At 57.4% G+C, this 16,595-nt stretch overlaps 1 protein-coding gene across 3 annotated transcripts in view; it reads right to left on the bottom strand.

Annotated features, from left to right (window-relative positions):
• The window catches only part of TNNI1 (troponin I1, slow skeletal type), a 23,841-nt gene extending 7,901 nt beyond the window's left edge, over positions 1-15,940 (bottom strand). The window contains exons 1-4 of one of the 3 annotated variants that reach the window (XM_029229058.1): positions 15,901-15,940; positions 3,435-3,554; positions 3,246-3,296; positions 24-53 (exon numbers count right to left, since the gene is read on the bottom strand). In XM_029229058.1, the coding sequence (XP_029084891.1) occupies positions 24-34 (11 nt within the window). In that variant the 5' untranslated portion in view covers positions 35-53; positions 3,246-3,296; positions 3,435-3,554; positions 15,901-15,940. Of the gene's footprint in view, positions 1-23; positions 54-3,245; positions 3,297-3,434; positions 3,555-9,591; positions 9,748-15,900 lie in introns of those variants that run through there. The other 2 variants (XM_029229059.1, XM_029229061.1) reach the window with 2 other exon arrangements.
• Positions 15,941-16,595: the final 655 nt, after the last annotated feature.

Raw genomic sequence — 16,595 nt, 5'->3', positions numbered from 1 at the left:
GGGGGGGAGGCAATACTACTTACACTTCCGGCATGGCGGCGGTGGGGCGGCACCTGGGGCAGAAGGAACCATGGATGAGGGAGAGTTACAGTTCCTGCCCTCACCCCGACCTGTCTGGGCCGTGGGGCTGTGTCAGCCGCCCAGCCTGGGAAAGAAGGTCCTATAGCAGAAAGGAGAAATCAGACGTATCGCCTTCCAGTGGGTCAGGATGGGGTAAATACTTGTCCGTTTACTCTTTTTTCTCTCCATTCATTTACTCACTCATTCACAGGGGAGAGAAACCTTACAAAGGCAAAGAAACAAGATGAGAATCAAAAGTGGTTCTGCTGGGCAGGTGTGTAGGACCAGGATCTGCAGACTACAGCCCACAGGCCAGGACTGGACTGTTCGCTTAAAAGACGGTAAAGCAAAGAAAATATGCGACAGAACCTTATGTAACCTGCAAAGCCTAAAATAGTTCCTAGCTGGCCCTTTCCAGAAAACATTTGCTGACACCTGTGGGATACACAGAAAATGCGTTTGGAGTTGGGGGGTGGGTGCTCGCTCACGGGGCCTCGAATGACAGGGTGAGACAGACTGTCCTGTGGGCAGTGGGTGGTCATGAAGGTCTGAGAGGGCAGGGTCTGGAACAGTGAGCACAGGCCACAGGAAGCCACCACACGGCACACCGCCAGGGGGCGCCATTCACGTGGATGATGATGAGCTGGGACAGGTCCGTGAGGGGCCCTGAGGGGGGTCAGGCCAGGAGTCAGGGCAAAACCCCGTGTCCCACTCTGGTCTTCACCCTAACCCTCCCCGGGCCAGCTTTTCCCTCTGCAAAATCAGGGGTTAGAGGACTTGTTTTCCATTTAATATTTGGTCTTGAACCCTTTGTTCAAAGCAAGTCCAATCAATAGAGCGGCTGGCCCTGGTGGAAGGGGCATTAGCCCAGGACCCCCATGCTCCTCCGTGAGGTCCTGCGCCCGTGGAGCACAGTATGAAGCCCCCTGACCTGTGTGACCCTGGGACCCCTTTTAGTCCGAGAGTCTGGGGCTCAGACGGAGGAGGAGATCCTCGAGCCGTAGAGGGGGATGCTCCACAGCCAGGCCTGACCACCCTCTGGCCCGGGCTGGACAGCATTCCAGTGCAGGGGGTGGGCACTGTGCCAACGACACGGGGAGGGAGGGGCACGGCTGGGGTGGGAGCCGGTGTGTGGGCCGGGGGGTGGGAGCCCGAGCTGGGTTATGAAGTGAAGGATCAGGGAGGGGATGGAGCCAGGGGAGAGCTGAGCACAGGGCCAGGGGTTTGGATCTGGTCCAGAGCCTGGTGTGGGTAGGGGCAGGCTGACCCCGAAGGACAAGTGCAAAGTGGCCACCGTCACCTCCTCCAGAGCCGCCTCCGCCTCTGCCTCGACGCCACCCTTTCCCCTCCTGCTGGGAAGCCTGGGTGGGGCTCAGCCACCCCGCCCGAATCTCCCATCCGAAAGCCTTAACCACGCCCCATCTGCCGCTGCCTCGGGGGTGGGGGGAGGGCGAGGCCCGGTGGAGGGAGTGTGACCCAGAGCTTCAGCTGTCACCCTGGGGCACAGAGGGGAGTAGAAACAGTCCACACATTCCCGAGATGCTTGGCTGCAATTAGATTTTATCGCCAGCTGTTTATTCTAGGGCCGCACTCCTCTGAAGGCACCGAGGAGGTCCAGAGAGGAAGGGCAGCTGGGGAAGAGCCCTCCCCACCCCCAGCCCCCGCAGCACGGTCCCCGGGGGCACAGATCTCACTGAGGAGGGACATGCTCGTCCTCGGTCGGGGGCGGGGTTGGGGGCTGGGGGGTGGGGCCTCCGGCCGTGTCCACACCCCCTAGACAGCCGCTACCTGTCCGGCCAGGCCTGGCGTCCTGCCGAGCTCCGGGCCCGCCCCCGGCCCGCCCGCTGACAATCACCAGGCCAAGGGGTCCCAGCCTTGCGCTGACACCCACCAGACGGGACCCCTCGACAGGTCCCCTGGAAGACAAGCAGAGACAAGATAATAACTCAGGATGGAGCGGGCAGGTCAGAGGGTGGGAGAGCCGCGCTCCCGGCCCCCAACAGCAAGAGGGAGATAACGGGACCCACAGTGGGAGGTGGGGGCCCCTGGGCTACCCTCCCCCAGGCCCCATGGGTGGGACAGGCCAGCCAGGCCGTGAGACCGAGACTGAGGCTGTGTGTGGGCCTGTGTGTGTAAGCGTGAGTGTGTACGTGACTGTGTGTGAGCAGGGATGTAAGCGTGAGTGTGTACGTGACTGCGTGTGAGCAGGGATGTAAGCGTGAGTGTGTACGTGACTGCGTGTGAGCAGGGAAGGGACCACAAATTGCTACTCAGGCTTGTCTTCCTCCGCCTGCTCGCCCGCACCCCCATCTTGGACCTCAGTTCAAGGGCATCTCGGTCCTCCCTGACTGACTGCTGACAAGGCTTGTGCTCCCAAGGCTGCAGTTGTGGACCCCCCAGCACCCTGAGCTCTGAACAGGAAAGCCCGCCCACAGCTGCTGGGGACAGTCTCCCGGCCCCGCCCCCCGTTAGAGAGCCCACCCCGCCCGACACCCTCCCCCTCCACCCCCCCACCCCCGCCTCGGGTCCTCACTGATGTGCTCACAGGCTCTCGAGCTCCCATCCCAGTGCTGTCCCCCCTGCCTTCCCCCAAGAGCCCCCCTTCTGCGCCAGAGCCAGGAGGCTGGCTGGCGCTCTGCCCGCACCTGCTCTGTCCACTGTGCAGACAGCAAAGGGCGCCAAGTGAGTTGTCAAAGACAAAGAACAAAGAGGCAGGACGGCTTCCTTGGTCGGTGGCGCGGGCGTAGGTGCAGCCTTCCAGCCCCCGAGTCCTGCCCCCGCTCCCTCCTTCTCCTCTGACCCGGGCGTCGCCCCCTGCACTGCTCACCAAGCTCCCCCTCAACTTCCAAATACAGCCCCTCTGCCCCCTCTGGTCCCCAACGCGCCCCTCTCCCTCCCGGGACGGCTGGGCTGCGGTGTGAAAACGATCCTCGAGGCTCTGCCGGCGGCTCCCTGGGCAGCCTGGAAAATCCTGTTCACGGCTCCGAACGGGCAAGGGGCTCACCTCCAGCCACAGTCTTGCAGGGCAGAGGCCGCCCTACGGGACTGAATGCTGTGGGACTGTCTTAGGACCGTCCACCAACAAACCCAGTGGCACAGGCAAGACCATCTTCTTCGCCATCCGAGCCCTCACTTGCTCCTGAGTCCGGAGCCCCAGCTCCACTGCCCGGGCGGTGGACACTCACCTTCCTGGATCTCCGTGGGTGAGATGGTCTCGCCTTGCGGCTGACTGCAGACTGTAGGGGGCAAGTGGAGGGGAAGCTATGAAAACTATGGCCCACAGCAACTGGCGGGTAAAAATAGAACAGACGCAGCCCCTCCCGCCCCCCCGCCCCCCCCCCCCCCCCCCCCCCCCCCGCCCACCACACACACACCTCGCAAAGGGGACACCGCAGCATGCACAGCAGCCGGCGGGCTTGAAGACACACGTGTGCCCGGCTCAGGAGGACACGGCGCCTCGGCACACAGCGGCCACCACCTAGGAGACGGCAGCCCTGGAAAGGGGGAATGGATAGCAGACTGGATGGGGCTCCAAGCAGGGGTGGCGCCAGGGCACCGGGAGGCCCGGGGGAAGGGGGGCCGTCTCGCTGGCCCTGCATCTCTCACAAGGGAATGCGGGAACCAGGCCCCACAGCCCAGGCTCCAAGAGGGCAAAAGGCTTGACATTCGGGCATCTTCTGAGGCTCTGGTACACGTGTGCCAGGGAGACGCCTGGACCTGGGGGTGACGTAAACAGTGCTGAGGGGGTCCAGTGAGGGTCCTGGGCCTGAGCTGACCTTCAAGCTCGTGGCATCTGAGGGTCCGCAGATGCTCTGCACCCTCTCCTGGTGGGTTTCCCAGGTTCCAAATGGCGCCCCACACCCCGTGCCTGGAACTTGGTGAAACTAACTCCCTCTGTCCCCTGACCCACCCTCTGTCACTGGCCACATGCCAACAGCATCCGGGGGGTTGGTGTGCAGGGGCTGCACCTGTTCACTGGCTATTTTTAGGATGATGGATGAACACCTAATACCCACCCTATGGTCAGAGGAAGACAATGCCTGCTATGTTAATCCAGCGGCTATTATTGTTGGTCATCTCATGGGCCAGGAGCCCAGGCTGGGGCAGGACAAGCAGGACGCTGACCCCTCTCGGAGGCCAGGAAAGGTCTTGTCAGCAGCAAGAGGCTGGGGAGCTCTAGCCAAGTGTCAGTCGGGTGGGAACAGAGCTCGTGGACAGGGCTGTCCTCAGGGGACATACCCAAGTGCCAGGGAGGGGTAGAGGCGCCTCCCTCTGGGCCAGCAGAAGTTGCTCTGATTTGGCGTTGGTCAGGTCACCTTTGGGAAGCCTCCATGCAAGAAGGCTGCCAGGGAGGGAGAACGGGGTCTGGGAGGTTATATGGGGGGCGGGGGGTGCTGGGGGGCGGTACAGGATCCCAGGCGGAGGGGCTGGGATGGAAACCAGAGGAGCAGCTGGGGATCAGAGAAGGAATCTGGGGGCTGGGGATGAGTCTGTGGGAGTTAATTGCGTTGGTTTATTAGGTTTATAACTTTTGCAATAACTTTCATACAAAATCTTAATATGTGCAAAAACAAAATGAATCGCCTGCGTGGATTATCCCGCTTTTTGAAAAGGAAAAACAAAGAGAACAGATTGACAAATAGAAGAGTGAAATAGGGGCAAAAGGACCTAAAAAGTAGGCGAGCAGATGGTCTCAGAAAGACATGGTGACTGGGACCCTCCCAGCGGACACTCCCCTCCGCAGGGACCACCAGGAACCGCGGCCTCAGCGGGGCTCGATTCATCCTCAGGCTGCATGGGGACCCCTGTCCCAGGCCCCCGTGTCCTGACTCCGCCCACACCTCCCTCACCCCACCTGCCTCCACCCTCAGACCCACACGGGCCTGCAGCCCCGCTCAGCCACAGAGGGAAGGAAGCCCGTACCCTCACGCCCACCCACCTCTCCCGGGCCTCTCCTGCTCTCTGCCCAGAGATGGCCTTCAAACATGGGGCTGTTAGGCCCTGTTGCCCTGGCACCTGCTCCTCTGTGTGGGGTGGGCGCAGAGGCCCCGGAGCCCACCCGCAGGCCCGCGATCTCCAGCTGCAGGCTGCCCACACCCAGCTGTGAGGCCCCCCGCTGGAAGTAGCAGCCCCAAGACCCCGCTGTCTGTCCCAGTGCCTCTGCAGCCTGTCCCCTGCGCTTGCTTAAAATTGTCCTCAAAAGGTCCCCCCACCTCAGAGCTCATCTGCCCAGGGGCCAGGTCAATCCCCTCCCATCCTGCCAGTGGACAGGAGCTGTCCCCGGGGCTATGAGGCCAAGTCTGGCACAGACACACTTCCCCAGACACAGAGCCAGAATCAGGGTCCGTGACCTGGAGAGGCACAGGCAGAATTCCCCGTGGTCGGCTGAACAATGCACCACCCGCCCCCCAAAAAAACCATAATGTCATGTCCTAATGAAAATGGGACTATGTCTCCTTCTAGGCAAAAGGGACTTGGCAAATCTGATTAAATAAGGAGCTTGAGTCGGGGAGATTCTCCTGGATCGTCCATAGGGGCCCCACTTAACCACACGGGTCCTTAGGAGACGAAGCATGAGCATCAGGGTCAGCGGTAGGGGATGACAGAAGAGGCAGAGGCCAGAGAAGGGAGGATGCTGGTGTGAGCGGGAAGGGGCCGCAGCCCAGGCGGGCAGGAAACAGATTCTCACTCAGAGCCTCCAGAGGGAGCAGCCCGGCGACGCCTTATCTTTCACCCAGTGAGAATGACTTCGGGCTGCTGACCTCCAGAAATGTGAGACACTAAATTTGTGTAGCTTTGGAAATAGGAAATGAATACCCTCTGGGATGCTGGGCAGGGCCCGTGGTCACGGTTCAGGCGGGCTCGGGGAGCTCAGACAGCAGAGCCTACCCAGGCCCAGTGGCTTCCCATGTTCCCAGCCAGAATCCAGCTCCCCCCGCAGGGCCTGGCCTCCCCTGGCCAGCTCTGGTACCTCCGAGAGGATCGTAGGATGGAAGACCGTCCAGCCTGGTCACTGTGCCCAAGACGGACAGCGGCCCAGAGAAAAGAGGCTGCATGGCGGGGGCCGGGCCTTCCAACCCCCAGCCCCAGGCTCCTGTCACACTGCCCCAAAGCCGGTCACTTCTGGACCTGAACTCTAGCCCAATTCTGACCCAAGCACCACCTCCTCTAACCCTGACACTGTAACCTGACTGACTCCACGGCCCACAGACCCCTCCCTGCGGACGCAGCAGCCCGCCCGCCCCCCACCCCCACCCCGCGCCCAGTACCCAGCGTTTCGGCCCCTCTCAGGCCTGCCCGGTTGTTCCGTAAGGTGAGTAATCCACACGTCTACACCGCCGCCCCAGCCCTGACCCCTAGAACCTCGTCCCTCTGTTGGTCTCCCGAGGCGGTCCCTCGCCCTCTAGAAGTCCATTTTGTGCTGTTTTGTGTGAGATGCTGAGACAGAGCTTATCCCGTGCCTACTCCGGCCTCATCAACAACCCCTGCTTGGGCCCGGGGTAGGGGCTGGCCTCAGCGCCCCCCAACATTCACCCCACCCGCAGCTGCAGGCCGTCCACACCGCACCCTAAACCCAGCTGCACGGGGTCCCCCGAACCCCTGCTTCCTCATCCATAAACTGGGTTCACCATGTACGGTGACCGGGCCAGGACTGGCATCCTCGGGGTGAAGCTGGCAGCCTCCCCTGGGCCTCTTTTTAAAGTCCAGGGGGAGTCGGCGGCAGCCACGACCAGAAGCCGGGCCTGTGTGACCGGGGTCCTCTCAGATCTGTGACTTGGCGGCTCAACTGTCAGACCAAAGGGCTGAGGACCAGGGGGAGGGGCCACGAGGGAGGGAGGGGGGGGAGGGAGGTGACCCGCAGGGGGTGCAGCCTCGGTCCGCGGGCTTCCAGTGTCGCTGTTGTCCCCCAGGGTGGGAGGCCACAAGGCGAGGAAGGAAGTGTCTGACCAGGGGAGCAAAGCTCGGTGAGGCCGTGGGTGGGGGCCATGGCCCCCGCACCTCAATGGCCGACACCTGTCAGCCGGACTCTGGTCTGCAAGGCGGAGGAACCCAGCTTAGCAGGGGCCGAGGCCCGGCCCACCTGCCTCCCTGCTGCCAGGGGCCCCTCAGGGACAGCCCGCAAGCCCCTCCTGGCTCCTCCACCCACCCCCAGCCCTGTCTTGAGCCCACCCGCCAGCCCAGGGCCAGCTCAGAGGAGGTGAGGTAGAAGGAACGGAGAACCGAAAAGGAGTCGCCCCTCAGTTTTCTGCCACAGACCAGGCTCCCCCCAAGGCACTGGAGACGCAGTGAGTGGACGCGCAGCACAGAGGCAGATGGCTCTGCCACTCACATGGATGCCCATCAGGGTAGCGTCTGCACCTCGTTTCCTCACCTGGGAAATGGGGGTAAAGCGCCCACCTCGGGGGCCCCTGCAAGGCTTAATGAGGCCACCTGTACAGAGGGCCTTGCAAACGCTTAACAAACGTCAGCCATCAGCCGGGATGTTCTCACGGCAGCCCCCCAGGAACGGCCTGAGGCAGGGGCTGCGTTGAGCTCCATCTTATTGATGACGAGATGGGGCCCAGGATGGTTGAGCAACTCCCTTAAGGCCCCAGAGCGAAAGGCCCCAGAGCGAAGCGGAAGCAGAGCTGAGGCCAGCACCCAGGCCTCTGTGCTCCCTCACCAGCCCCGCCCTGCGACGTCCGGCAATAGACAGGAGCCACCGTCACTGCCTTAATGTGTTGTCCCCAGCCAGTGTGCTGGCTGCAGCAGACCAGCCCTGGGCTCCCAAGCCCCATATAATTCATCCCTGCACGAAAACCACAAGTGATGTTCCGAATTACCCACTGATTCTCTTCCTACCAAATTGTAGGAGGTTTGTTTTAGAGTTTTCAGTGCTGAGACCCCTGAGAAGGGGCCCTTCCCTCCCCTCCCGGGAGGCCTGGGGGGCCGGTGACGGGCCGGGAGATAGGGGGTGAGTCCCTGCTCAGCTGGACGTCAGCATTCCTCACTCTCCCCTCCAAAGCCTGCACCCCCCATGTCACCTCCCCACACCCAACTCCCTCCATACCGCCCCCTCCCCAGTGATGGGGCTTCTAACCTCTCTCTGTCCCCTCAGGACACCGTGGTGTGCAGCAACCCAGGCCTCCGCTGGCCCAGTGGATTGAGGGCATCAGAACTCCTGCAGGGCTTGGTCAGTGCAGATTTGGGGTCCCTGGCCCAGAGCTCCTGATTCATCAGGTCCGGGGTAGAGCCTGGAAGTTTGCATTTCTAACAAGGTCTCGGTGATATTACTACAGCTGCAGGTCTGGGGACCACAATTGAAGAACCCCTGTAGGTAAACCAAGTCGGCACCCCCAACCTCACCCCCCGGCAGACTCAACCCCGAGGCTGGAGGTCTGGACTATAGCCTGTGTTGTCCGCCTGCCCCCCGCCACGGAGCCTGTGAGCCGGGCACAGACAGCCCAGCCAAGAACTGCCCTGACCCATCGCCTGCCTTTGCCCCCGACTCTTCAAAGCCTGAACTCTGGGGGCGCCCACACTCCCCGCCATCGTTCGCTCGTTGATTCCTTCATCATACCTGCGGGAGGCCCCCTGCATCCCAGGCACTGACCCAGGCCTGGGGTTCCATAGCAAGCCTGGGGCCCTGCCCCACTGACGCCGGGCCTAGAGGGTGCTGTTGGGTGCCCTGACATCCCCCTCACCGCTTTCACTCTGGTCCTTCTTCCCAGAAATGATTTTCGTCTTCGTCAGAGGGACGAACTTAGTCCCAGAGCTAAGAGGGGAGGATGAGTCAGTGGGGACAGAGTTCCAGCCTCCCTGGCACTAAATCTGTGTCTCCTGCCCGGGGGCCCCGAGGTGAGGCCCGTGTGCCCAGCGGCCATTCCACACGACCCCTCGGCCCCTGCCCCTCCTCTGGTCACCACGCCACAGAAAATGGCATCGCCACGCCCAGGCGCCAGACCAGAAACCTGAGGGCCAGCCCCCGCCCCCGCCCCACAGTCAGCGGAGCTCCGGGCTCTGCCCTGCTCCCTGCCTGGAGTCCCCCATCTGCCCTCTGCCGTCTCTGCTCAGCCACCCCACTTTGCCAACTTCGTTGCAACCTCTCCGGGATCCTGCGGCCACCTGAACCACCCTCCTAAAATGAGGACACGGTCCCATCCCCAGTTCCTCCAGCCGTGGCCTCAGGATGAAACGGAAACCCCGCAGGGGGCTCGCCCGCCCTTTGTGGCCTCCTCTCAGCCTCCCCACCTCCACACACCCTCTTCTCAAAGCTCCTGGAGCCACAGATGCTTCTCAGAAGGCCCTTCTCTCACCCCACCCTCCTCTAAGTATCAGTGGAGCATTGCCTCTTCCAGGAAGCCTGCCCTGACCACCCTGACCGGACTAGGAGCCCTCCTCCAGGCCCCGGTGCATCCGTCTTTCCCTGCACTTAGCCCGTTGACGTCATCTGTTTCATCATCTGGAGAAACCTGAGTGTTAGCCCCACGTCACACTCCTGTTTGTATACTCAGCGCCCGGCACAGTGCCTGACACACAGTAGGTGCTTACCCAGTGCTCATGGAGCAAAGGAGAGGACCGATGGGAACACGGAGAGGAGTCTTCTGACCAGACAGTGCAGGAACTCGCCTCTTAGGACTCAGGAGGGATCCTGCTTTTTCCTGGGGTCCTGGAATATGGTCGGGGTGCCCATGGCCAGGGGCCCGGGGGAAGGGTCGGCTGGGAAGCTTCTCGTTCATGCTCTTGGCACTTGGAGTGTCCAGGCCCCAGCTGCCCCCTCCCCCAGGGAGGGGCAGCCGCAAACTCTCGCTGACATTGACACAGGTGATGAACCGTTTTCCCCTCCAACAATGAGCTCAGACAGACATAGAGACAGCAGCTGGGCAGCTGGGCCTTTGTGGATGTGAAACTGAGCCCTCAGAGGTCACCGTGGGCTATGTCCACCCCCCTCCACCTCGCGTCCAGGCCGGGGCCAGGAGTGCCGGGGGGACACGGGTGCCAACGCAGCAGAGGGCCGTGCACTCTCTCTGTCCACCACTCTCACCCCAGGAGGATTTTGCAGGCACCTTGGGGCGGAGCTGGCTAGAGAGGGGCCTTCTCCAGATCAGAGGTTCTAAAGGAAGTTCCCTCAAAACCCAGCCAGAGTGAGATGACCTCTCCAGAGCCCCGCACCTCCTTCTGGGGCCGGCTTTGGGGGTCCCATACATTCCACACTGGGGCAGAGGGGTGGGAGCGGCCTCGGGAAAGCGGAGGCTCCTTCTGTGTGTGTCCCTCCCCCCGCCAGTGCAGACACCCAGCCAGAGGTCCGCTCACGGCCTCCGCCCACGTTTCCTCTCCTTGTCAGAGGGGTTGTGTGTAGGAGGGTCCACAGCGCAGAGTCCTGCCCTCGCCTTGCTCCTGGCCGGTCCAGCAGGGGACACGATGCTGCAGACACAGAACTGCAGCCCGATGGAGGCTGAGGAAACCAGCAGGGCAGAGGCGAACCTGATCCTGCCGGCAGACCCACCCCTTCCCCGTCATGGACTTTTGAACAGGTGGAGCAAAGGCAGGCACAGGTAAACCCGCTGATGCCACAGCAGGAATCAAGGTGGCGGCAGCAGGCCGTTTGCCCACGACGCACTCACTGGGGAAAAGCCAGTTTCACGTGACAGTGCCCCGATGAGGCAGAAGGAAGTGCTAAGGGAGCTCTGTTGAATCAGCTGGTACACGGGGAGCTGGTCCTCTGCCTGCCTGCAGGTGTGAGGACATGGAAGCTGCCACTTGCGCGTGTCATTTTCACTTGATTGAAAACTGTAGTTAGTCGGACTTCAATGTTGGTAGATTGTTTCTCAAAAGGGAATACAGTGGGCCTGTCACCTCGAGGGAAACAGCTGCCAATTAAAAAATTCAAGCTTTCAGGAGAAAATGCAAATCTGGGAAAATCTGTATCTGCCGTTGTGAGCTCGACAGTTTCCCAAATATGTAGACTTCTCTGATAAGATTGGCAGTGATGTCAAAGAATGAAAGTTTTACAAACTCACGGTGTAATGTGTGAACTGTGTTCACATTGGGAAGATCTGCATGTCTTCCAAATGACCAATGAGCAGTGTTACAGAATCACCCCGGTAAGAGATCCATTCAAAGTGCAGGATAAACGTGGGTTTTCATGCAACTTCGTTGAAGAATGAAGACTTCATTGATATGGTTTCAGATTCCACATAGGAACTAACCTTCAAGAAACTCCCACCTGTTGAGTTTTGATGCAGTAACCCAAGAAGAGTATTCACAATTCTCTGAAAAGATGATTAAAATATTCTACTTCTCTCTTTTCCAACTACATATCTGTGTAAGTCTGAATACTGTTTGTGAACTTCAAACAAAACACATTACAACAGGTTGGCTTCAGAAGCAGATATGAGAACCTAGCTGTCTTCTATTGAGCCAGACATTAAAGGGATTTGTAAAAGTGTAAAACAGTGCCACTCTTTTTATTAGATATATATTTTTTAAGATTTATTTATTTTATTTATCTTTGGCTGTGTAGGGTCTTAGTTGCAGCATGCGGGATCTTTCATTGCACCGTGCGGGCTTCTCTTTAGTTGTGGCGCGCGGGCTCCAGAGCGTGTGGGCTCTGTAGTTTGCGACACGCGGGCTCTAGTTGAGGCGCGAGCTCAGTAGTTGCGGCACGCGGGCTTAGTTGCCCCGTGACATGTGAGATCTTAGTTCCCTTGTCCCCTGCCGTCGTAAGGTGGATTATTTACTACTGGACCACCAGGGAAGTCCCTTATTAGATATTTTTGCTTTGTAATTTTATTATTAAAACTATTATTTATAGTAACTAATGATAATGTATTTTATTTGTATTTATACGTTTGTTATTTATAACATTATTAAAAATATTTTATGTTACACAGGCTTATTATGTAAACCTATTTGGGCTTACATAATAAGATGTAAGATGGGCTTATTATTATAATTATTAAATAACTCAATCAATATTGAAATTTTTTTCCATTTCCATTTCTAATATGGTAAATATTGGTAATCATGACCGACAAACAAAAGATTTTTAGAGCCCTCAGTAAAGTAAAGCCCAAAAGTGTGAGAAGTACTGTTCTGTTTTTAGCAGATTATTGTTGTTATTATCCTGATTAATTTATTTTATCTATCAAATAAAGCTTAAAAATAGAAAAATGATCAACAAAAAGTGAAGTATGATTTTTGCTCCTGTCTAGTGGCAGCCAAAAACCGGAATAATTAAGAAATTCTTAACATCCAAGTTATTGTGTGTGGATTGGCCATGGCTAACCTGGGGATTTTGTGGCTTTGTGGTTTCACAAAATGTGCCTTAAAGTTAGGGAGACTTTGATAAGGAACAGCATGAAACTGGGATTTTCACTTCAGTCCTTCTGGGCGAGAAAACTGCCTAAATTCTAGTTCTCATCATCGCCACCAGAGGGCGCAACGGGACGCGTGAGTGTGTGTGTGTGTGTGTGTGTGACTTACTCGTGACCCAGCGACCACGTACACACGGTCGTTTGTGTTCCTTCTCTACACTTCATCCCTCCCCACCCACCTACCCCGCTGATACAGTCAGGCGTCCCCAGTCGGGTCCGAATCCATCACCCGCTCAGCCTTCCCTGCTGTCCACACGTGTCCACACAGGTGAGCTGGGCTGAGCCCAGCGCCAAACCCGGAGACCAACAAACACAGCTTATGGTAGACACGTTTGCAGTGCAGTTACTGTGACCCCCATGTAGCTGCTTTGACAGTGGTTGTTTACCTTCCTTAACGTGAGGGTACCTGCGTCTTAGTCCCCCTGAGGATCTAAGTGGTTAAGGGGTTCTTTATTTTGGGGGGACTTAGAACTTCCTTTGGAAAGTTTTGCAATCCGTAACATTCACACACGTCATTCGGAAGTCATCCACGTTCACAGGCACACCAAGGCTGGGGGCTCCAAGACCCTCCGAAACCCAGTCAAGGACACACGGGGGGGGTCCGATCCAGTCGTGTGTACACAGCTGTCCCCAAGGACTCACAATCCTTCCAGAGAGGGGACTCTTGCGCCCGGCTCCTCTCCGGGGTGACCGGGTGATGTTGAGAAAGGGCTGCAGGGGAAGGGCCGGCACTAGAGGGCGCTGCTGAGCGGGGTCTGCAGGGAGTGGGCGTTTTCTGACGCCTAAGACGCAAAGGTATGAAGAAACTTCCCGCTGCTTTTACACTAAGGATATTAAGGTTCCAGAGCAGCATGGAGGCCAGGGAACCACGGTATTTCAGAGCCTGTGACAAAATGATATTCATTCTCACCAACACCTTCCCCCATGGACAATCGCCTCACAACAATTCAGGGGGTCCCACCCGGGGTGAAGCGCACACTTGCTACACCTCACCTATTATCCTCTCCCCAACCTCCATAAATGTGAATTCTTCATGATTCAGACTAAAATCTAGACAGACGGGAGCCTTCACCTCCTGCTTTGTTGTCCACACAAATATATAAAAAGTTCCCCAAACAACTGTAATAACACTCGGTACCATATGTGCTTCACTGTAGTTCTGATGAGGCGTGATGAATTCTCTGAGAGGAGACCAGGGTTTTTAGGAAACATCGGAGTTGGTCAGGCAACCAAGGAGAAAGGGCATTACAGACCCAGGGTGATCTGAGCAGACACAGTGGCAGGAAAATGCATGGGGGGGGGGATATAGGCAGCTTGCTCTCGCTAGAGTGTAAAGGACTAAGCTGGGACAAGCAGGAGGTGATGTGGGAGTGGCTGTGGGGTGATGACAAGTCCCCAAACCTGGTCTGCGCCCCAGGTGCCAAGGAGCCTGGACTCCGTGCATTTACTAGAGGTCTGTTAAAGGGCTGTAGAACTTCCAGGTGACACAGGAAGATGCGAATTTTAGAAAGTTCATGCAGACTGCAGAATAAAAGCTGGATCCGAGGGTGGAAGAATTGGCGACCAAGCGGCCAGTTCAGAGGCAATTACAATAATAATGATAATAAACAAATACAGAAAAATTTGACTGTAAGTCATACAAAACACAACAGCACAATAATAATAATAAGGGTGGCTGCTGAGCAGGACCTGAATGAAGGCAGCAGCAGTGCCGTGAAACAGACGAGACTTCGACTGAGGAAAACCACACGACCTAAAAGTTATGAGTTACTTTATATTTGGGGACCTTTCTGTGGATGGGAAGATGCCAGAGTCTGGGCTCACTGAAATTATTCCTGAGATAGGCATCTCAGCTCTCTAGGGCCAGTATCCTGTTTTGCTCCATCCTGAGTCCCCTCAGGGCGCAGCATGGGGGCCCGGCTGCAGGGGCTGCTGTTACCGGAATGGCAGACAACATTTTTTTATGAGCAAAACACATCCAAGAGGCCGTCAGGAGGATGGTCTTCAGCTCTAGCTGTTGACGCTGTGTGCTGGGAGGTGAGGGGCAGAGGCAGTGGGGGGTGAAGGAAAGAATCTAGACCAATCGGCTCAGTCGACAGGATGGTGCCTTAAACTGGAAGCAGAAGTACATCACAGAGGAAGAGCTGGTTTGGGAGGAAGCTGACGAGGTCCACACTGGACAGACGGCACCCAAGATGCTCAGGGGATGGACCAGCAGCCTGGCCGGTGGGGGGGGGGGGGGGGGGTGGATATCCCAGTGCAGAGCTCCAGGGGGACATGTTACCTGGACAGGCAGACTGGGAATCACCAGTGCATCCAGCGAAGGCCTGGAGAATACGGGCAGGGTGTGGGGATAGGAGAAGAGGGGGAGGGGGGAGACAGGGGGAGGATGACACCCCGAGGGGGCGGACATGTAAAGGCAGGCAGGGGAAGGAATTCAGAGGAGGAGATAAAGAGATGTGGGTAGAACGAGATCAGCAGGATACCCTAGAAGGCAGGGAAGACAGCGGGTGTCGGCACAGTCAATGACACAGGCGCAGGCATAGCTCAGGATACGGGCATCTCACTGAAAACAAGAGGATGGAGCAAAGTTCACAGACGGAGGGGTAATAGCCACCCCTCCCACTTCTGCTCCGGAAACGCTGGCAGCCAGCCTCAGATGCCCTGGCAAGAGGGTGGAGATTCGGATCCAGGAAAAGCAACCATCCCGAGGAAAGCACTGACGTCTGACAGGCCTGCAGTGAGGCCGCGGGACCCCTGGAGTTAGACCGCAGGACCCCAGCCGCACCCACACACAGAGCTTCCAACGGCCTTTCAGTGCTTCCGATTCCTTTGTATACATGAACATTGAGGGACCGCCAGATATTTGAGGAAAACGGCTGACTTGAAGGGAACTAAAACATTCAAAACTAATCTGGGGAAAGCACAAAATGCAAGGAACGGAACAAAACTTCAAAACCAGATGGAGGAGATACCGTGCCCATGAAATGGGAGAGAATGCTGTAGAAAAAAGGAAAGGAACGCTCGGAAAGTAAAAAGAACCCTCGGAAGTTAGCAACACGATAGCAACCATAAAGCATTCAGTAGATGGGCTGGATGGGAAAGTGGAAGAAATCTTCCGGAAAGTACAAAAAGAAATTGATCAGGAAGGATAAGAAAATTAAAGGCCCATCCAGGGGGCCCAGTATTTTACTACTTGGAGCTATGGAGGGTCAGACAGCCTAGGAGTCAGTCACCAGAGACGCTGAGCCCACACCTCTCAGAACTGAAGCGATGAGCCCAGCTCCATGAGGGCCAAAAACCCGAGGACCAGACCAGCTTCCGGAGAGAAAAGTGGTCACACACAAAAGCCTGAAAACTCGGGCAGCTACAGGCCTCTCAGTAGCAGTACCAGAAACCAGGATACAATAGGAAATGCCTCCAAAATCCTACGGGAGATTTCCAACTAGAATGCCTCAGGTGCCCAGCCAAACCATCAACTGACCTGGAGGGTGGAGGAAAGATGTTTTTAAACATGTGAAGCTTCAGAGTTCTCCCGTCTGTTTTCTCAAGAAGCTGCTGGAGGCTGGGTTTCACCAAAATGAAGGGACAACCCACAGAAGGGGAGGGCTTGGTGCCGGGAACAGGGAGTCACTAGGGCAGAGGCAAAGGGAAGTCCCAGGTCGGTAGGGAGGAAGTACCCAGTGACCAGCAGCTGTGGCCAAGGACCAGCATGACCAGCACAGGTTAGAGCAGGGGCGGGGCGGGGGAGTCATGGAAGAAAAGAAAAGAGGGGGAGGGGAGCAGGAAACTGTCCCAGATCCCCTGTGGGTTCCGATGAACTGAGTTCTCTCTGCCCCCTCGTCGAGTCGTGAATACACAGACAACCCAGCAAATGCAAACAAGGCAGAACTAAGCTTCAGAGAAAATCATGGTGCTGGAAAAAGGGGATATTAATCATAATATACTATTCCGGCTCTGCTGTGAAAAGTATTTACATGGTCAAATTATGTAAAGACTTTTAACTTAACCAGATAAAAACTAAACTCACTGAGAAGGCGTGGGAGGGAGGGATGGGGGGGAGGGGGGAGGGGGGTTATACATCACGTGTAGGAAGGTAACCGCGGTGACCGTGGGGCTGGAGACTCAGCCCACCAGGACTGCAGGCAAAGGGTAGGCAGAGTCGTGGGGTGACCTGGG

Source organism: Monodon monoceros, unplaced genomic scaffold, assembly GCF_005190385.1.
Source record: "Monodon monoceros isolate NGI ecotype Baffin Bay Population unplaced genomic scaffold, NGI_Narwhal_1 Super_Scaffold_18, whole genome shotgun sequence".
Classification (NCBI taxonomy): domain Eukaryota; kingdom Metazoa; phylum Chordata; class Mammalia; order Artiodactyla; family Monodontidae; genus Monodon; species Monodon monoceros.
This window is presented reverse-complemented; position numbering and strand designations above follow the sequence as displayed.